Source organism: Siphateles boraxobius, unplaced genomic scaffold (genome assembly GCF_051911475.1).
Source record: "Siphateles boraxobius isolate OS27281-9 unplaced genomic scaffold, OSU_SipBor_1 68, whole genome shotgun sequence".
Classification (NCBI taxonomy): Eukaryota; Metazoa; Chordata; class Actinopteri; order Cypriniformes; family Leuciscidae; genus Siphateles; species Siphateles boraxobius.
The window spans coordinates 11,240,525-11,262,776 of record NW_027509195.1 but is presented as its reverse complement, the minus strand read 5'-3'; the positions used below and the strand labels follow the sequence as shown (position 1 = coordinate 11,262,776).

General features: G+C 36.8%; 1 protein-coding gene across 13 annotated transcripts in view; it reads right to left on the bottom strand.

The window, feature by feature from the left end:
- arhgap33 (Rho GTPase activating protein 33) overlaps positions 1-22,252 on the bottom strand; it is a 62,030-nt gene that overhangs the window by 11,452 nt on the left and 28,326 nt on the right. For 4 of the 13 annotated variants that reach the window (XM_077214732.1, XM_077214737.1, XM_077214738.1 and 1 more), the window contains exons 3-18: positions 19,560-19,594; positions 18,058-18,149; positions 16,467-16,551; positions 14,234-14,320; positions 13,854-13,991; positions 13,000-13,092; positions 12,357-12,479; positions 10,323-10,400; positions 10,155-10,236; positions 9,876-9,941; positions 4,425-4,574; positions 4,240-4,342; positions 3,943-4,087; positions 3,253-3,335; positions 3,014-3,121; positions 2,124-2,269 (exon numbers count right to left, since the gene is read on the bottom strand). In XM_077214732.1, the coding sequence (XP_077070847.1) occupies positions 2,124-2,269; positions 3,014-3,121; positions 3,253-3,335; positions 3,943-4,087; positions 4,240-4,342; positions 4,425-4,574; positions 9,876-9,941; positions 10,155-10,236; positions 10,323-10,400; positions 12,357-12,479; positions 13,000-13,092; positions 13,854-13,991; positions 14,234-14,320; positions 16,467-16,551; positions 18,058-18,149; positions 19,560-19,594 (1,614 nt within the window). Of the gene's footprint in view, positions 1-2,123; positions 2,270-3,013; positions 3,122-3,252; positions 3,336-3,942; positions 4,088-4,239; positions 4,343-4,424; positions 4,575-7,906; positions 7,937-9,875; positions 9,942-10,154; positions 10,237-10,322; positions 10,401-12,356; positions 12,480-12,999; positions 13,093-13,853; positions 13,992-14,233; positions 14,321-16,466; positions 16,552-18,057; positions 18,150-19,559; positions 19,595-22,252 lie in introns of all 13 variants that reach the window. The other 9 variants (XM_077214741.1, XM_077214742.1, XM_077214740.1 and 6 more) reach the window with 3 other exon arrangements.

The following is a 22,252-nucleotide window of genomic DNA, read 5'->3' as shown; positions in this document are numbered from 1 at the left end:
TTACAACTCAGTCTTCCAGCAGACTCCTAAACTTGTTATTGGAGGTGTTAATATTTTGGATATGAAGTGTAATAACTCTTACATCAGAAGTATCTTAATGAAGATATCAGTTATTACCCTAAAGCAGGGGTAGGCAAGTTCGGTCCAAGAGAGCCACTGTTCTGCAGAATTTAATTCCAACCCTAATCAAACACACCTGAACAAGCTAATCAATGTCTTCAGGATAAATAAGGGTATAGGCAGGTGAGGATTTTTTTCAGTGTTGGAGCCAAACTCTGCAGGACAGAGGCTCACTAGGACCGAACTTGCCTACCCCTGCCCTAAAGCAATTCTGAAATGGAAGCAACTTTTTTCTTCTATACCCTCTACTGAGATAATCTGGTCTGCAAGTAATACATTTTTACTGCCAAATAAGGTCAAGAAAACTATCTTTAAAAAATTAAAAAAATTATCCCTGTAATGCATTTCTTAATAAGTTTAAAAAAAGACTTCTCACCAGATTGTTATTTTTGTAATCTTGAATCTGAAACTCTCGTACATTTATTTTGTAATTGTAAATACTCTGAAGACTTTTGGAAGCAGGTATCTATGATGGTTTTTGATGCATTCTACAAAATAATCAGAATAGATGAGGCTATGATCTTTTTCTTGGATTGAAAGACTGGCTCAGATATAATTGATACATTAAAGTTAATACTTCTTGGAAAGTTCCATATACATAAAGCTAAAGTAATGTCTATTACACCCCTCCTTTAATTTTTTTTGTAAAGATCTTAAAATATTCCATGACTCATTGAATTCAATCACTAGAAATAAGAAGTGCATAAAAAATCACATATTTTGAGAAAAATAGTTTGTAGAATTTAATGTTTTACTCTATACAATGTAAGATCTGTTATACGTTTTCCCCAAAATCTGTTTGTCTTATGTTTGATGTTAAATATCATTGTAAGCTTTTGTAAGGTTGAACAAATAAAAAATAATTTCTACATATATATATATTTACTTATTTATTTAGGTGCAACATTTAAATTAATATTCAGAAACGGGTGAAGTTAGGCTACTTCTACCTTTTTTTCTGATTAACTTTTATTAGAATGCAAACCAAAATAAAATAGGCCTAGGCTACTTGATTATATTATTTTTAATATTTTCTGCATTAGCAAAATAGTTTAATTTTTTACATCTGCAGAACAAAATAAACAGTATAAAAACGAATAGCATACGAATAAAAAAAAAATCATATAAAGATCAAGAAATCCAGAAAAAATGTTTAACAAAATTACGTAAATAAGGATAAATGATGTTTGACAGGGAACACACTCATTTTGCCGTTGCCGACTGTTTACATATTTTGAACTTGAAAAATGGTGTGTACTGACGTCTTTCCGTGGTTGAAACAACAATTCTTCTGATGTTTATTTGATGCTATAAATTAACTAGAAGGATAACTGTGAGATATAATTGTGTCATTGTCCATGCACTATTTGAGAGACGCCTCTTTGCACGCTTTGGATGTGTGCGCAGCTCACTAAACAGCGCGCACGCAGAAGTGTTCTCTAGCATCTTGCGCTTAAAGAATGCTATCAAGAAGAATCGATTTTCTATTCCTAACGCTATCAACTAGCCTATAGAAAATATTTCATTCATGCTGTTGCATGTGAATAAATATGTAAGTATATAACTATAGGGCTATGTGAATTATATTTTTTGATATTGAGGATTATCGTCTGGAAATAGACTGTTATAATCGACATCGCGATACTTGTGACATCGGCGATATACGATAATATCGTCATCTCTCCCAGCCCTACTTTGATGTTTACTGTGCATCTAAGTAGGCCTATAAGGTTCGCAACTTCATTTAAACAGTATTTGAATTTCATAACCTTAGACCTATTGCTTATTTCAAGTGTTCTCGAAACAGCATAAAAGGGCATTCTGGTTTAAGTGAGTGGCCCTGAGCGGACTGAACGGCAGAAAGGCGCTCTCCGCTCCGGAGGAAATACTACCGCTTCGCTCACATGCTCTGGTTCGAAGAAACTGGACTGAATGAGTGGTTTACTAATGAGTTTACTAATTTATGGCGGAAAACAAATTTGTTCTTTTCTGGTGCAACATACCTGCACTGAAACGTCCAACAGAAGTGAAAGAGTCACTGAACAGAACTTCCACATTGCTGAGCAGAAACTCCACGACCACGGACTGAATACGCACTTCTTTAAATGGATCAGCACCGCTTAAGCCTGCTGCCTCAATCTCTTTGGACCTGACACAGAACAACAGTAGATTCTGATTTAGACACAAGAGGTTTAATTTGAACCCTCAGCATGTGCTAGTAAAAGCTACAACAAAAAGCAGTGAGGATTTCAGTAATGAATCACATAGATTTATTCATTTCAATGTGTTCAGTTCAACAGTAAAATATCAGGACAAACAAAACACACTGATAATTTTGATAGGGATGCACCGACATGAAAATTCTGGGCCGAAACAAAAAGTTTTTAAATGAGATTAGGCATAAAATTATTAGACCTATAATTCAATAAATTCACAGTAGAAAACAAAAATTATTTTAAAATCTGGCATAGAAAAATATTTTAGCAAAAATAATTGATTTACAAAGTATATTACGGCTACTACTGCCAATACCAATAAAAATATTGATTTGAGCATAAATTATTATATTATATGAGGAAAAAAGAGACCCTTTTTATCACCGATTTAAAACTAGTACAACTCCCTGGTACAGTTGTAAGTAATATACATATTATACTAAAATAACTGACAGCAGAATGCAGTGAGTGACCAATACGAATCAAATATTCTGTCATTGACCAATCAGAATCAAGTATCCAAGGCAGCCATTACATTAACTGCTTCCATGGCTATGCTGATAGTTTAAAATAAATAAACAAACAAACAAATAAATAAAATACTTCTATTGGCCATTATGGATATCATCACCAATAAATTGTGCATTGCTAATATTTAGGTAGTTATAATTACATACCTGAGCAGGTTTGGGGCCCAGACGATGGCCAGATTCTTAATGTGCATGTTAGTCTCTCCACTGCAGGTGGCCAACCCGGACAGATGTTTGATGAGGTACTCCAAAGTGCTGATAGACGGACACAAATTAAAACACATCGCTTATTGTCAGAAAACAGCTCTTCCTGTCACACTTCAGTTTCACATCAATCTCCATAACAGGTGACACAACTTGAACCATGTAGTAAGTATTGGGGTTACCGGTAGTGAGGAGGAGGAAGTTGCTGGATAACATCATGCACTTTCACCATTCTCTCTTCATCTGTCATCTCTCCCATACATTCCTGGTCAGACAAATATACAGCTCGCTTATTAACTTTAAAACATAACTGGACTTGAGAAACATTAATGGAAATTTAGTTTCGGTAAGATTCGTTTCATGTTTTTGAAAGAAGTCTCTTATGTTCACCACAGCAGCATTTATTTGATCAATACAACAGTAACAGTAATATTGTGAAATTTTTCAATTTAAAATAACTTAATACATCTTGAAAAGTCATTAATTTCAAAATGTATTTTTAATACAAAATGAATAATTTACTAAATGTATTTTTAATACAAAGCTGAATTTTCAGCATCATTTCTCCAGTCTTCAGTCTCACATGATCCTTCAGAAATTATTCTAATATGCTGATTTTCTGCTCTAGAAACATTTCTCATTATTATCAATGTTGAAAACACTTGTGCTTCTAAATATTTTTGTGGAATCCATTATACATTTTTGATACACAATTCATTATTGTGTCCAACTGTTTCCAAGATTATTATCTGAAAACAAGAAAAATATCTTCGGCTTTGAAGTACGGTGATATTAACATGGTTAAAGGGTTTTGAAACCCTTATTTTACTGCTTGTTTAAACATAACTCATGCTAAAGCCAGAATTATTTACAGCAAACTTGTCGTAGAGTTGGTACGTGAGGAGAGGATTGGGCAGCTCTCTGAAGTAGAGTTTGCACAGTGAGCCAACACAGTGAATATCCTGCATGTACACGTCTTTCGTCAGATCCGGAACATTTTCACTGTCAAACTCATGCCTGATTGGGATGAGATGCAAGAGAATAACATATGTCATGGTCATGCATATAAAGAAAACATGAATTACCCTTAAAATTCGTTTTAAGTGCAGACATATTCGTCCGTGATAACCTTTATTAAAACTTCCAGAATAAAGTATGAACAGACACACCTGAGTTTCTGTATGTTGGACGACACACCAGAGTGTCTGTAGATCCCATCCACCACACCATGCTTCTCTATGAACTCTGAGCAGCTCTTTAGGACCTGCGGCACTGAAGTTTGACCACAAAAAAATATCACTATACATGTAGAAATGACACTTTACAGCACAGAGGAAATAATCTGTTTCTGTACCGTCTAGACCAGAGTTGAGGAGATGTTCGCCGAGGTCGCAGCCGAACACTCGTTCTTTCAGGATTCCCCTCTGCTTAAGCTTTTGTTTGGTGGGTCTGGACTTCATGAAGGTGCGCAGGAAGCCCATCAGCTTGCCATGTTTCTTGGACACTGCCAAAAGGGGGCGACAGAGAGCTAATCAGGCAATTGAAAATGTGGACAGCACACTTTCACAAACTACAGAACACTGCTCAGTGCTCACTTCACACACTCAGTGGGGAATATCTATAAAACATACTTTACTTGACAAATATATGTTCATTTGGGATACCCTTCAAAGACTGACAACATTTGAGGTCCACAGGAGAGGGGTTTTGAGTATGACATCATAAAAAAATCACTTTTATTATGAAAGAAACTATACAATACATCCAAGTGTATTTATGAAAAATATATCAATATACATTTTAATTATAATATTTATAAAACATTTCAATATACTTAAAACCTCTACATGTAGTTATATGACATTTTCGATGTTTAATATGTAAATAAATGCAAATGGAAATCTCTAAAGCACTTAGTAACAATTCCCAAGGTGTATTAGGCTAAATAAAATGCTACATTTACTATTCACCATGTTTATAGTAGCCAAATTTCATACAGTGCCTTATGCACTCCCTATTATTCAGAATTGTATTCAAGTTGGCTGAAACCTGTGAACTTGGCAAAGAACTAACAGGTGACTGGAACGTACACAAGAAGTCTGAACAATTCAGCAGCTTTTGCTTCACATGAGCATGCTGACCCCTAGAAAGAAGAAAACCACACCACAAACACCTAAAAAAAAAAGCCAACCAATAAACTCTATTCTATGAAGTCCATAACTCCTGCAGGCTGTGTTCCATTTGTACAGATCAGCCATAGGTCTAAAAACCATACCACTGTGAGTACGACTACGCGATATAGCTATAGATTAGTGGTCCTCAACATTTTTGAATTCACATTTTAAAGCTGATTATTTTATAATTTTATAAAATAATAATAATGAATAATAATTTTCATAACTTTATTTACAGAAACTAGGAATGGTATAATATTAAAATGAAAAAACATTTTTTATACAATTAAAATAATTACAGTCCATTATTTCAATAACTGAATGTTCTTTAGGGTTAACACTTTTTATTACCAATTAGTTTACATTTCTTTTCTAGTTTGTGATTACAGGGTTAAAAAAAAAATTTGACTCCCCAATAGCAATTTATAATAAATAAAATCTTTCAGAGCCTGAAAAACTGTATATAAAGTTTATTTATCAAACACGAAGCCCCGCACATGGCATGGATTGTATATCGTTGCAACAAATTAATTAATTCCCAGTTCCCATGACATAATACGTCAGTATGTTTTACTAATTCATTCCTTGTTATTAAGTAAATCGTGCACACAATAATACACAATATTATAATAATTTGTTCCCTTGTTTTATTTAAATCAAAACGAGAGAACAAATTAGTTTAACTTGGCCACGATTAACTTAAATGAGCGAACAAATTAATAAATTGCTGGAATAAATTCTTAACTAGTGGCCACGATTTGACTAACTTGAATGAACTGAACGTATTAGTAAATCATGGCCACAATTTACTAAAACGGGAGAACAAATTCTTAATTTGTTGCCAGGATATCTACATAGTTCTGTCATGAAACTGTAGATGGCGCAGGCTAATGGATCCTTAACGCAATATGATGATATTTACAGCGTTAACTACTTGGCTCAAGCTTCATGTCGCATCTGCAGCCAATGAGCTTGCTGCTCAACATTTAAATGGCTGGTTACCATTCACTATAGCAGTTTGCAGCACACTTTCAGAGTTCGTCTAAACCCTCCACCTTCCCCAGCTCCACCTGTATAGATCTGCTATGGGTAAAAGATATGCTATTTGTGTAGCAGCAGTATGTCTTACATACTCAAAGCAGCGTATCAGCGTATGTATTAGCAGTAGCAAGTTCCTGTATTTGTCCTGCAGCAGCAATAATCAACAGCAGCAGCAATTCAGCAGCAGCGTAGCAGATCTATTCCACCAAAACCAAATACATTAACCATTACCATCAACATTAACATGCTAAAAATATTCAGAGAGTTGTCATGATATCAATGTCTGTATGTATGTCTGCTTGTCATATACGGGGCTCCATAATAAATAAAAAATATATTTTATTAATTTAATTTAAATGCAATTAATTTCCACAACTTTTCTTTTTTAAAGTCCCTTTTATATCCAGGTTGAAGAACTTTGGTGGCTAAGGAATGGCTAAAGCTGTTAACATCTAGCTGTTTTAGCTTGTTTTGTCTTATTTTAAATCATTTTAAGGCATCTTGTGCCCCCTTGGAAGTGTGCTGGGGCCAACTAGTGAGTCTCAAGTCCCGGCCCCCTGGTTGAGAACCACTGCTATAGATACTTCACAGGCCTCAAGGTCAATGACCTGAATGACACAAATGTAAGATAAGAACGTTACATGGGTTAAATGAGGCCCTTTTGCAGTCAGTTATGAAAGTCATCATTAATGCCATCTAAAAAGCAGCACTTTTAGAAATGTATCATCAACAAGCCCCAACTAGGCGTGCCGAGGACATCTCTAGGACATCTTGTGATGAGTGAAATTACATTTTGTTTTTAACTAATCGTGTCCACTGCTTGTCACTGGAATCTTGTTGCATCATGCCTGGTTAGGACACATTGTTAAAAAAGTTCGATATGACATGGAGCAAGCACAATCAAAATCAATCCTCACAGCCCACTAACAGCTTCTCATTTATACAACAAGCAGCCTGCAATTCATCAACACATGCTAGAGCAGGGGTCGGCAACCTATGGTAATAGCTGGCACATGAGCAAAAGCAAGAGGTGTAGCCTATGTATTTCATTCAGATAAAGTACCTCGTACCTGCATACAGATCTACATTTTAAGGTAATCATTCCTCATAGTAACACAGCTTGTTTTTATTAAGGTAGAAGTTATAAATACTATTAAAGTGTGAGAATTAAACTGCGCAAGTCAATGAAAGTGCGCAGCTCTGATAAACCATTAGCGTGACCACTGTACTTCACATGCACTCAAGTTACTGACTTACAGCGTACAGCTTATTCTGCTGTACATGGTTGAATATCAGAAATTTATAGCATTGACTAAGCATATTCAGTCCTATTGAGCAAAATTATTAACTCAGAAACTTAAGAATGGCACTTCCTGACAAAAAAGGTTGCCAAACCCTGTGCTAGAGAATGATGCCCACATGAATGAATTATACAACATTTTTGCTGTCTTCACCATCCAAAACCAAAGCTCATCCACTCCAAACCACCCACACTTTCTCTGCCTGCTGTATAAACAACCACAATCTGTGTTCAAAACCCAAGGTGTCTCAGAGGACAGAAGGCGTTAGAAAAAGACAGATATAGAAATGTTAGTTTAGGTAAATTCACTGAAGTTGTTACCAGCCAGGCTTGGGAACCAAGGATGAAGAACTGAGAGAAAAGAAGGAAACACAATCGACAGAAATATCAAATGCATCTTTAGTGCAAGTGTTATTATAAACTAAAACATTCACTGTTAAAGCATTTCATTAGAAGATGCTGTTGTGATGTGCAGAAGACTATAGTGGCTTTCAAGGCCATAAAAATAACCTTAAAAAGCCGTGCCCCCAAAGGCTACAATATCATCTGTGCTAGATAGAACATCAAGTAACCAAAGCATGTCTTTTTGAAAAAACAACTAGGGCTGGGCGATATATCACCTATTCACCAATATTTCAAGGATGTATACACATTAAGGGCAGTTATATAAATAATTACAGAAATTAATACTTTCATTCATTGAGGCTGCTGAAAACCTAGCTTTGCCATAACAGGAATAAATTGAATTGGGTGTATTCAAGCTTTTGACTGGTTGTGTCTCTATGTTTTGTACCACAGGGTTAAATGCTTGATTCTGATTGGTTGACAATATTTGACAATATTTTCCAGTAAATGCACAGCTAAAGTAGTTTCAGTAGTTTCTTGATTGCAGTACAGTTATGGATATGGATATACTTCACCAAATTATTTCAGAGACTTGCAGCCTACCACAGCAAAAGATCCAAAAAACACAAAGACATTGAAATAAATATGACAAACAATACTATAAAAATGACAATTTCTTTTATTATCTATGGAAAGTATGCCCTAGCTCTGCTCTTTCTCCCGACCATGCACACACTTAGTCCCAAATGGCACATTTCATGTTCACTTGCGGTTTTGTGGACTTACAATGGCCGGCACTTACGTGTGTCCATTAAGTACACAAGACTGTAGAATGACCCATTTGTCATTTTAGGTTTCAGCCTTTCCTGCCGATATGCACCCTTGATGCGCAGACTTCTACCGACACTCAAATCGGCATTACATCACAAAGGTGCAGACTTGGAGGAAGATCGCAAGGGCTTCCATTTGGGAGAGGGCCTTACAATCTCTCTCGTACACAAAAACTTATCAGGCCCAACCATGACTTTCTCAATAAAACAGTTTTCCTACTGAAAAGCTACAGTATGTGACAATTCTCATTAATGGGGTTGTAATGTCTTTTTTTTTTTTTAAGTAGTTCGACTTAAAGCTTTGCTATTAGGAGAGATGTTGCAGCCGAAAGCAACTGACAGCACAGACTCAGGTAATACACACACACACACACACACACACACACACACACACACACACACACACACACACACACACACACACACACACACACACACACACACACACACACACACACACTTAATGTCTCTCAATTTCTAAACATTACATATCAATGGCTCAATCTTCCTTTACTATTTCTAAAAAGGACAAAAACCTGACAAATGTCTTGAGGTGCATTAACCATACAATCGAAATAATTGATTTCAGACAGTGAATTATAAAATAATAATGCACAACGAGGTGGTAATGCAGGCACAATGCGGTATATTTTGCTGTTGGCATATAAACTCGGAATGAAATTTAAATAAAAAATTATCTATTTTGTAAATGCATGTTAAAAGATCTTATTGTGAACAATTCATCCATGCATAAGTTCCATTTTTTGACCTCGTAATGTTCAATTTAAAATGTCATAACTGGACCTTCCACCGAAACGGCAGACTTCTCTCTAGTGACATATGCAGGACTTTTCCAGTCATGTTATTCACTTAAACCCACATCTGCAAGCTCACGTTCATCTGCATCCACTTTTGGGTGCAATGTATATCTCAAAATCCAAACAACGACAGATCCATAGAACCAAGTCCCGCTCTTTTTCAATAATTCGTTAAACTCGGATGTACGTCATCATACAGAAGAATAGATTTGTCGCTACTTCCATGTCATTGCGCCTGTATTACTATGCCCAGCCCTAATTGCAACTACTAAAAAGTAAAAAATTACTTGACCATACCTGATGTTGGAGAGGAAGGCCCAGTCGTGTTGGTAACGCCTGGTTTGGAGCTCAAATGATCCACCTCTGAAACACAGAAGAACAGCCAATGAAGATTTGCCGGACAACTAAATGATTTGTACTGCATCATTGATCAAGCAGCAAGAAGTAAAGATCAGAAATGACAGAACACCCTCTTCTGGAAGTACATTTCTCAATCAATTTAGCTAAAGAGACTTTAAATGGTATTTCTACTTCCAGTACCCTCCTGATCTCTAGATAAAAGACTGTGCGTGGTACCTTGCTTACTGACAGGAGCACTGACAGACTGCTGCAACTTCTCATTGATTAATTCCACACATTCACTGGGAAAGAAGCCAACCTGAGGAAAAGAGAGGGGAACACTGAGCTCAAAGATGTCAGTGTTACAAAAGATGGCCCATATCAAGTCCTGAGGTTTACTGGTACCTGGAATCCATGCTTTCCTCTCCACCACGTGGTGTCCTCTTTGGGTGGCATGTCAATCACTGACAAAATATCACCAACCTTTAGAAAGAGGAACAAAGATACATACACGTGATTAACATGCAAACTGACAGACGCATTTAGTAAGAGAAATATGCAAATTACTTCTGCACCAAGGGAGTCAAAAAACAACTGATGATCGAGTTCATATTTTTTAAACAAGAGAATTTCAACATGTGTACTGTAGACAAAACACTTAATATATTCCCATCGCAATCAGATTCACAGTTCTATTTAAAACCACTGTTGCATGCAGAAATACACTTTGACCCCAATTTTAAAAAGAGGAAGGGAGAAAAATATCAGTTCCTATCTCACACTAGAGAGCAGAAAGAGAAAGAATCAAGCCTGAGAGGAGAGAAAACAGAAAAAGTATAAAGAAGAAACTAAAAAGGGAAAGCTTGTCAAGATAAATGTTGCCTAAATGTTTCAAATTCAACAGACAGACATAGCATAACTAAGCAGTTGTTAAAATGCTTGAAGTGGTAGCTAGGGCATTTCTAAGTGGCTGCTAAGTTGTATTAGGTTGGTGCCAAGACATTTCTAGGTGTTTGCAAAAGATTTAAGCGTGGATGCTAGGGCTTTTGACAGACATGAAGATTCGACAGACGGATAAATACAGCGGTTCTAAGTATCTGTTAAGGTGACTGCTTGGTTGTTGTGGGTGGTTGCTAAGGCATTACTAGGTGGTTTCAAAGGGTTGCTAGACCATTCAACAGACTCAAATGCAGCTTTTCCACTGTCGGGCCGAACAGTTATAACAACGTTAAGGAATGGTTTCTGCTTGAGCCTGTTTCGGCACGGCACGATTACAAACCGTTTTTGGCCCAGAATTCTTAGCTAACCATCTGGTAGAATGCGTGTAGTGAAGACATATATAAATACAGCAATGCTAAGGTGCTTGGATTGGTTGCTAGGATGTTTCTAGGTGGCTGTTAGGTTGTTCTGAGTGGTTCCTAAGGCTTTGCTAGGTAGTTGTAAAGGGATTCAGAGAGATTGCTAGTGTATTTGAGAGATTTGAAGAATCGAAAGAGACATAAATACAGCATTACTAAGTAGTTGCCAAGGTTTTTGGCATGGTAGTTAAGGCGTTTCTAGGTGGCTGCTAGTTTGTTCCCGGTGGTTGCTAAGGCATTCCCATGTTGTTTAGGAGAGGTTGCTAGAGCACTGCTATGAGATTACAGGTAGCTAGATGGATCAGTTTCAAAAATTATGTCATAGATACTGTATGTAAAAGATTTGAAGAGTAGCAGAAAGAAAAAGAGAGACAGAGAGAAGGGACGTCAATGCGCTCTAAGTTTGGGTCACCCCATTTTCTGTCCCAGAAAGAGACGCTGTATATGGAGCAGCGTATAGGGAGGGGGGACAGGAATAGACCTGACAGATGAGAAAGAGAAGGAGGAAGAGCAGAGAAAACTAAATTTTGTCCTAGGACCAGGCAAACTGGGTACAAGTTTATGCTGTAGTTTGATTTACAACACTGAACAGAACAAGCAGTTAGTCTGCGACAGCTTTGACAAACTAAAAGCTATTTATTTTGGGGCAGTCATGGCCAAATGGTTAGAGTCAGACTGGTAACCTAAAGGTTGCGGGTTCAATACTGGCAGGACATGACTGAGGTGCCCTTGAGCAAGGCACCTAACCCCCAATAGCTCCCCGGGCACCTCAGCAAAATTGGCTGGCTGGGTGTGTGTCCATTGATTGCAGTGTGTGTGTGTGTGTGTGTGTGTGTGTGTGTGTGTGTGTGTGTGTGTGTGTGTGTGTGTGTGTGTGTGTGTGTGTGTGTTCACAACTGACTACTTCTAGTGCGTGTGCACTAACTTGAATGGGTTAAATGCAGAGGACAAATTCTGAGTATGGCTCACTTTCACTTTATTTAAAATATTGAATTCTTTCATATGTGCCATCTCACTGTCCTATTCGAAAAAAGGAAATGCATTAGCACAAGAAAAAAAGTAAGTGGTCTGGTCTGAGTACCTCAATGGAGATCTCATCGCTAGCCTGGGCAGTGTAGCGCTTGATGACGTGAGCAGCAGCGATGGCAGGGACGTTTAAAGATGCTTCTTCTTTCAGCAGGAACCTGTTGCCATGGTTGTCAATCTGCAATGATTATAAAAAGCAATTAGCTGTAATACTGCAAGACTTCTAGTTGCAATCTCACGGCAAAATTCAGAGCGATTAAATTTACCTTTGAGGAACAACAGATACAGCCATGTTTTTACAAAGAAATATAAAATGTTGAGATTTGAGATATGGTAAGATAAATGACAAGTCAAAATTACAAAAAAATACATAAATCTCCTTTTATTCGAGTACTTAATGCTCATCATTCCAAACTTGTATGACTGATTTTTCTTCTGTGGAACATTAAAGAAGATATTATCAGAATTTTTTTTTGTTAATACAATGGAAGTCAATGGGTTGCAATTCTTCAAAATATCTTATTTTGTATTTCACAGAAGAAAGAAATGCAAATAGGTTTGTAACGACATGAGGGCGAGTGAATAATGACATTTTAATTTTTGGGTGAACTCCTTTTAAATAAGTTTCTTTTAGATGTCAGTTCTAATCTACTCTAATATATGTTTGCGGTCTTATCTCTCCTCTGTTTGCCTCTCACCTCCATCCAGGAGAGAACCGGCCCACAGTTCAGCTTATTGTCCACAATCATTGAGAGGCGGTTCAGATACTCCGACAAAAGTGGTGTGAAGATCTGCGTGAACAACATGCATGTTCAAACGGCAAGTCAAACACTATGCAAAGATATCACATAAGAAGTTTGATTTTAAGCAACGTTCTAGGTGCAATACAAGTTAAGATCAACTGAAAATCTCAATCTTTTTTTAATGAAAATATTTTCTGTTTTGGGTCAGCAATTTTTTTTACTCAGCAAAGAAGCATTAAATAATCAAAAGTGACAGTATATAAAGACATTTATAATGTTTCAAAAGATTTTTATTTCAAATTAATACTGTTATTTTAAAATTTCTATTAATCAAATAATCCTTGAAAAAAATGATCACGTTTCCACAAAAATATTAAGCAGCATTTTCTATTAACAATTTTTAACCTTGATTGAAATGATTTATGAAGGATCACGTGACACTGAAAACTGGAGTAATGATTCCTAAAAATTCAGCTTTGCCATCACCAGAATAAATTAAAAATTTTATTGTATATTTTAAATTGTAATAATATTTCACAATATTACAGCTTCTGTATCTAATGGTAATTAAAGACTACAAGGTTAAAATATAGTCTCATGATACATGAAAGAAAGAGAAAAATAACTAAAATTGACATGTGAAAGACAAAGTGGTATCTTTCCCAGCACTGTCCCTAAGGGTCCAGACACCAACCTACATAACTGGCCGACGACCTCAAAACTGAGCAGCTAACTCTGTTAGCGGTACAATATGCGCTACGTTGAAGCTAAATTAGATAAGCATTAGTATCCAGTGTAGTCAAGCCTACCTCCACCCGGTCTCCAATCTCGCAGAGGGCGGGCAGGACCAGGAGCTGAGAGTAACGGCGGTCGTAAATGCACTGATGCAGGTGGGCGTCCAGCGTCCGGAACTCTTCGTACGAACGCCGTACCATCCACGTCTTCCCCTAGATTTCAGAAAAGGAGAGAGAGTAGGGGGACGGGGGGCAGAGATAGGGGAGAGAGAGAGAATCGAGGCAGGGGGGGAAGTCAACAAACAAGATGCCAGCAGAAGAGAGGAAGATGCTAAACAAGGTGTAGTGCACTGACTTCGGTCACGTGCAATTCGATCAGTTGCGTTTTAATTTGAGGCTGTAGCAAGAGGGGCTGTTTATTATTAGCACTGACTGAGGCATGTGCGCCCACTCACCTGGCAGGACACCTGCACAAGGAAAACCAGATCTTTGGCACTGCCCGAGGTCCAGCTGGCATCGCTCTGCTCGTTGGCAAACTGAAGCTGAAGGTGTAAAGAGCAGACATTAATTCATGAAGGTGTGAAGAAGTGCAAATAAACAAACGTTTAAAGGGAATGCTCATGGTCCTGCATTGTCGTGCAAGACTAGAAATAACCAAGCAGTATGTTACCAGAACAACTAGTCAACTAGCACTGTATAATTTTGTGTACACCTGACTCTGATCAGACATGTCACATGAGAAGGTGAATGTTTATCATCAACTGTGTACATCTCAGTGGGTGTTAATTCATCATACACTTGGATCATCATCCCACTGTAATCGGAGTTTATGTACGAGTTTCCAGGTTCCAAGTCTGATTTTAAGCAGTGTTTGATTGCACACTTCTAGTAGGATGATTGAAAATCCAGTCCAAGCTGAATGTACCAGCATAAACATGTTGCAGTCATTTTGGGACAACACCATGTCCGTTTAAGACCATGCTACTCGTGTTTTATGAGATTTAGGTACTCTCAAACACATGATCGTTTATGAGAAGCTCGGAACATCCCTTCACAATAATTCAGTCACCGAAATGCGGTTTCATATCCCTGAAGCATGTGCAAACTTCCTCATCGCTTCAAATAATGAGTGTGGTCAGTGAGATGTGGTGGTCATACTATTTTATTTAAAGGTACTTGATTTTCAAAAGTTTAGGGTCAGTAACATTTTTGCTTTGCTTTTATTCAGCTTTTTAATGAATTTATTTGCTATGCTTTTATTCAGCAAGGGTTTATGAAATTGATCAAAAAAAATTCACAATATTCCTGTTTTTACTTTATTTTTGATCAATAACTGCAGGCTTGGTGAGCATTAGAGACTTCTTTTTAAAAAACATTTTTTTAAAAAATCAGAATTACTCCAAACTTTTGACCGGTAGTATGCATGTAAAGTCATTACTGTATTCATATACCATGGGATTACATGGAAGATAGTATAGCATGGTGATAGTATGGTACATGGCCATTGAAATCATTTTGCAATAGCACAGAGAGGAGGAGAGGAGAGGCACTTTCTGCTTCACAGGGTCAGATCAGAAAACATGTAAAGGTCTTTTATTTTTCTCTTTTCTTTAGGGGGTTTAAATACTAATGAGACGGACTCCTACTCCAGTCATGCTGTGCGGTCAGTGCGCTCCAGGTGCTCTCGAGTGTGTGTGTGTGTGTGTGTGTGTGTGTATACATCTCTCTGCCATCATAAACACAAAATGGGTATATAAGCAGCACAAACAAAAAACAATGCCACAGGGACAGTGAAATGCATTTTTAAAATGGATGTCTATCATTTTGAATGTAAACCTCCTTCAACTGATCACAAATTTTAGACTAGCTTTAGATCATTCAAAGCACAGATCATTGTGTGACCGGCAGTTTATATGAGAAGAGCTCTGAGTCTGACATACTGCAGTGTATCTGTGAATCAAATAGAAGTAATTGTTTCTTCTTTCCTTTCAGAGTACACAAAAACAAAATCTGGAACTCTGTCTGTGTGTGTGTGTGTGTGTGTGTGTGTGTGTGTGTGTGTGTGTGTGTGTGTGTGTGTGTGTGTGTGTGTGTGTGTGTGTGTGTGTGTGTGTGTGTGTGTGTGTGTGTGTGTGTGTGTGTGTGTGTGTTATTGAAGGTCACAAAGTGAGGCTGTCTCAGCCCTGGAGATATTCTGGCTGTATGCTGATATCTGTTTGTTTCTTCTTAACCCTAAATGAGATGAAACCTGACAACTAAACATGTACATTACTAACACAAACAAAAAATAGACATTTCAATCGACATTTTCATTGATGTTCTTAGTGTTATTGTTCACAATTCACTAGTTCATGTTATCTTTATTTATGTATTATCTTAAACCACATTAAATAATCTTAATCGATAATGTCATAGCTTAACACTTTTTCATTCAATGAAATTCCAATAAATCCAATTTTACTTTATTCCTGCTGAATATTTTTTCACTCTTAAATACACAAGTTTTAATGCTTTCATAGGCATTAATCGAATGTGCTCCTGACATGGCGACTCTAAAATACCTTCTTTTAAGCAAAATAATAACAATAAGAAGAATACGAATAAGCTGATGCCGTATCTATACTTTGGGCCTTCTTGACATTTAGGTAGAGAGCTGAGAAACCTCTGGTCAACAAGACAATATCTTACCTCGATAGAACCGAAGTCCACATTTTCATAGTGAAAATGAGCACAGTCAATAAGCTTAGGGAAGTGACCTTTCACAACAGAAAGCCTGGAACCACAAGAAAACAAGCAAATGAGTTAACACACCATATACTTTTTTTTATCACAGAGTAGCAACAAGCTTAAAGTAGTGAATTTAAAAACATTTAACTTGTCTGGTTAATCAAATGAGTCATTATATGGCAAGTGGCACTATAACTATTGTTCAGTCTTAGGATTTTCGCCAGGAAAACAAAACACAGAAAAATGGCACAGACTTATCAATGCCCTGGTATTAGCACTGAGCTTTGCACAGGAAAGTAGTATGCACATTTTCTTTCGATCTTGCATTTTCAAGTTACAGAGAATGTAGAAGCGCTCCAGGGCAGTTTTCAGTATGGTACTCATGAACACCACAGGGAAACTCTGCATCCCATCAACAGTTATTTCAGAGGGAAGTGAAACCAAGTACTTCCTGTTTTACAGTGTGTTCAGAGCTGGACAAACGTAAAGCTGAACTCATCCTGACAGCAACACTTTGTTAACTATTAAACTAAAATATAGTCTGTCTCTTTTGTGTCTAAACATTTTAAGGCTGTTTTACTCTTGAGGGTCAGGACTAACAGGTCAAATGGGTGTTGTTACTAAGTTTTGTCACCTTAGTCTGGAAAGCTGATTTAAGATAGGGACCTATGATTTCTGTGGCGCAGAAAAAGTGGACAGTATTTTGGAATGTCACAAACGTTCCTTCATTTTATTTGATAAAACTATCATCAGATACACACAAAACCCCAAAGGTCTTCACTTCAACCTGCTAAAATAATAGTTTGTTTTAACTTGAAGTAATTATGATAGAAATATATTCCTATTATACAGTAGAATTAACTTATCAAAGTAATAACAACAATAGTTTATTGAAACTATTTTCATCCACGTTTTATTTTAAATAGTTAACTTCTGTTGTGTGCATTTGTGCAGCACAAATGCAAAATTTTCATTTGATTACATTTAAGTAGAAATGCCTAAAGAAGGTCGCAAGACCGAAAGCTTGCTAATAAATTGATCTTGCACAGTGTTTGAGTGTGCGGCTGCTGTATTTTTACAATTTACCATTTGATTACATTCTAAAAGGTTAACTGAATTGTGAACATTTTAAGAATTAATTTGATAACTAATTTGTTTTATGATTTAACACAAAAGTATTCATCACAGAATCCAATAAAACTATTAAAAAAACAACCTGACATTTCTGAAAACATTAAAAAATTCATAGGGCATTATTATTGTTACATTTTAATAATTTAATAAATTAAGTTTCATGACCTCAATTGATTAGACAACATTTCTTAATCAAAATCTTTGATCAAAAAAGAATAAGAAATTTATTAAATCGGAATCCAGAAAATGAAAAAGGTAGATAGAATTTGGGGGAAAAGAAAACTGATTTCATATGGCCCTATTTAATACCATTTGAACAAACCAAACTCTGACATCAAAAGGAGATGTGTCTGCACCAAACTCTAGTTTAAAAACACCCTAAATGACTGTACTGATAGAGAGATGTGTCGTTTCTCACCTTTTGCTCATCTTCCCCTTCAAGTTGGCAGTGGTGCCCACCGATCGGGTCCCAGGCTCCCCAGAACTGTCCAGATTATCAGTGCTCCGGGCCTGAAGAACGGTGAAAGAGAACAGAAGAAAAAGTTGTTATGCTCTGATGGGTTTACAATTCATGCTACATCACAAAGCTCCAAGTCATTGCTGTTTTGAGAGCCAAAGAATGAATCATCTGAAGGATAGTCAACAGCTCACATACTTTGGAGAAAATAGATTACAAATGCCTTAAATCAACAGTGATCATAGAGTACAAAGATTATTCTCATAGGATTCAGATCACTTTAATTTAAATGTTCAAATCACACTCAGAAAGGCGCTAAGGGAGCAGGAAGCAGCTTGTGAAGTGACCCAGACGGTCGTCTGCTGATCTCTGGTCTCATTTGGGAAAAAAGCCAAGCATTTGCATCAAACACTTTTAAAATGGGTGATCAGTGTAGATTGGCATGGGTTTCAATTAACAATGTTTATTCATGGGACATGACCATTGGTGTGAAGTGAGCCAAGAGGCCATTTTGAATCTCTATGGGAAATGGGTAGCAGGTTTGGGATTTGGGATTGAAAGAGGTGACAAGAACATCAAAAATATAAGAAAAGATCAACATCATGTAAATAAAAGTTTTAAAAAAAGTGAGACAGCCAATCACGTTGAGGTGACAAGGTTGCGATGTCCGCCATAAATGTTGCTATTATACTGGAGTTTCTGGAGGGTTCGATTACCATATTTAATGTACATATTTTAAATATATATATTTTATTATTGTATTAATCCAATTCAATACTTTGGGCCTTCAGAAATAAAAATATTTTTTTTACATTTTTATAAATCAAGTCAAGTTTTTACAATGCGCTTTACAGAATCAAATTAGCTTTAAAGAAAGTCAAAGTATATAATATGTGCCGCTCTCAAAAGTTCAGTGCAGACACTTCCAGGATTACAATGCAGGGCTAAAGAGCAAGAGCTGAATACACACCAGATGTTTCCTCCCTTATTAGAGCAGCTTTTTATGCTTGTCCTTGATGAATCAAAGCTCTGGCGAATTATGGCTCAGTCATGCAGATTAGTTCTGATAACAGCAGACCTGTCAGGATGACTGTTTGAGTTTCATCCACTTGACAGGCAGTTTCGATGGAAACATTGCTACGGGAGAATTTGGTTGCGAGACACCACTTCCCTGATCCCCTCGGGGAAGAACAGATCTCTGCAGTCTTCCTTTAGGTTTACACAACACCAAATAGTCACGGATGAATTCAAGCACAGGAATGAGGGACGACAAGAGTGGATTTGTCTACCGTTTTATCCAATGCAATCTTGTTTACTTCCGCAAAGGAGATGCAAATTAGAATAGGCCAGCTTTAATGATAAGCGCATCATTTTAGAGGCGATGATCAGATTGATGTACGGTAAGCTTTGTGCATGTGGCAGTACAGGAGAAAGGAGATGCTGGGCACTTCTGTCACACTTACCTTTATTGCTAGCTGCTCCCCCCTGGGCAAGAAACCTTTAGAGATAGTCAGTGGTGCATAAGCATATTTAGGTTATTAAAGAGTTAACCTATACTGTACAGTTAAGCAGATGTGTGTGACTTTAAAAAAATCTGACTTCTAATCTATTCCCATATAATCCTAATGATAATAATAAACCCCTTAGTATATGTGCTTACTTCTATAACTATGCTGCAAAAAGCAAAAGCACTGATGCCCTGTAAACAAATATTGTGTTTGTATTTGCATGCTGCATCTCGTATAGAGGAGACAAGGAAGCAAAGCTGAAAACACTGATAACAGACCTCAAGATACAATCACTTCTGTCAACCTGACTGCAAGTCCACACAGCTTCTGATAGCTTGCAATTAATATTGCGTTTGTTGAAACTTATTACAAAAACTAGAATGATGAAAACTAGCCCTGAAAAAAATATTTTGTTACTTTAAAAACAAAAGCGATCCGAAGCTATAAATGTTCACTATCAACTCAAAATTACAGAGAAAATGATCTTATATAATAAAATATGCAAAGTATTGTATTTAATTTTTAATACTCAATTCCAAATCACAACCCAAACTACAAATAGCTGTGTTTCGAAAAATACAAACAAAGTAAAAACTATTTATTAACAGGTAATGCCGAGTTCACACTGCTCGATTTTCAAAGTAGTCGGGTCACTGTTCTTTTCACACTGCGTGATTATCTGAAGTAGCGTTCAGTTGCTGCTGTGTTCACACTGCACGATGGATCGGCGACAGGAGGTTTCACACTGCATAACTTAAAAGAATCGCAGACAAGTTCTTTCAGTTGCAAATCTAAGTTTCACAACCAAACACGCGAGAAGTGATAAGGAAATAACGCAGGGGAGAAAGGATTGTGTTCTGCAAAGAGAGTTGGGGGTAAATAAATAATTTTGCAATGTGCTGCTGCTGCTGCGGGTCAACCAAATGTTTGTGGTTCGTTTCTGTTTGATATAATTGTAAATATATCTATTAAAATGCTGATATTGTGTTCTATAACTCCTCCTCGAACTTCCCGCTGCCCTGTATCTTGCACTCTCATTGGCTGTAGGTCATCGCTGATGTGGTTTTCAGTCAGAACTAGGGCTGCAACAACTAATCGATAAAATCGATTATAATCGATTATGAAAATCGTTGTCAACGAATGTCATTATCGATTAGTTGGTCTGCTTACGTCACGGGGAGCGTTTACTGGTACGCACACACACGCAAGGTCTCTCTCCCTCAGGCGCTCTGCCGAGCGCGCGCGCTACACGGTTTGGAGCAGTCTCTTATGTCTCGCATGCGCGCTCTTGCTTGCGCGCTCTAGATTTCGGGAGTTTGAACTAATTCGCGGGCATCAGGGAGCCGCAATCAATATGCGGGAGACTCCCGGGACTTCCGGGATCTTGGGATGTCTGTATTTTGTCTCGAGCATCAGGTTGCGCAATCAGTTCGCTCGCAACGTAAGTGATGGATTAAAATAGCGCTACCGCAGAAATAGGTTAAATTAAAACGGTCTTTACAAAGCGAAGCACTAAATATAAAGGCAGTTAATAACAGCAGCAGTAAAATATTGTTTTTTAGTCACTGTACTCAGTGGTTTTCAGCGAATGCTTGTGCACTAATGCATAATTTCTCCTGTCCTTTACTCAAGCCTGTTAGCTTGCTGGGTAACGTTACCTCCATTCCGTTCTCTTTTTATAGCATTTGTCTACTAAGTTTTAATTGTTTTTCAAACGCGATCTACTGCGGCTCTACGTTCACACAATTGTTTTCAGTCTTTCTATATTTATTTAATCAATTTATCCTTATATTATTCTTTTATATATTATATATAATATATATTATATTCTTTATCCTTATATTCCTTATATATAATTAATTTTAAATAAAAATTAAATGAATTATATATTTTAGATGTTTTTAGTTTGTTTTTAGTTCAGATATTCACATCTGAACAACATGTCTGTGTAAATTTGTTTTAACAAAAATTGTGTTAAAACATAATATGTTGGATATCATTTTTTTAACAATAATCATGTTTGTCAACTTGCCATCAGCAATTATCATTAAAAACAATGCAAATATTGATATTAGTAAAACTCAATGTGTGGCTTTTGCACTTTTTAAAGTACACTTTTACACATAAATACCCTGATTTACGGTTTTATTTAGTTATAATAATAAAAAAATCTAATTTAATTTCTATCCGATTAATCGAAAAAATAATCGTCCGATTAATCGATTATCAAAATAATCGTTAGTTGCAGCCCTAGTCAGAACACATTCACACAGCAGGATTTTTAATCGCCGACAGATCCAGATATTTAGCATGCCAAATATCTCACGGGCGTCTGCGACTCGCTGGCGATGATCAGACGTGATCAGAGAGAATTCACACTGCGTCATGTCACTCGCGTGAATGAGCACCGATTTGCCTATGATTTCGGGCATTTGTCGGCGATCTCCCCAAACCTGTCGGCGAGCGAAAATCGGGCCTAAAATCGTTCAGTGTGAACTTTGCATAACTCTCACTGAAACTAAACAGAAATTTAAAAATACAATCCAAAATAAAAACTACATTTTATTTAGTTTTAACAAAATCATTATTTTGTTATTATACTGGCCATTTTCTAATAAAATACAAAAAATTTTTTGATTCATATATAA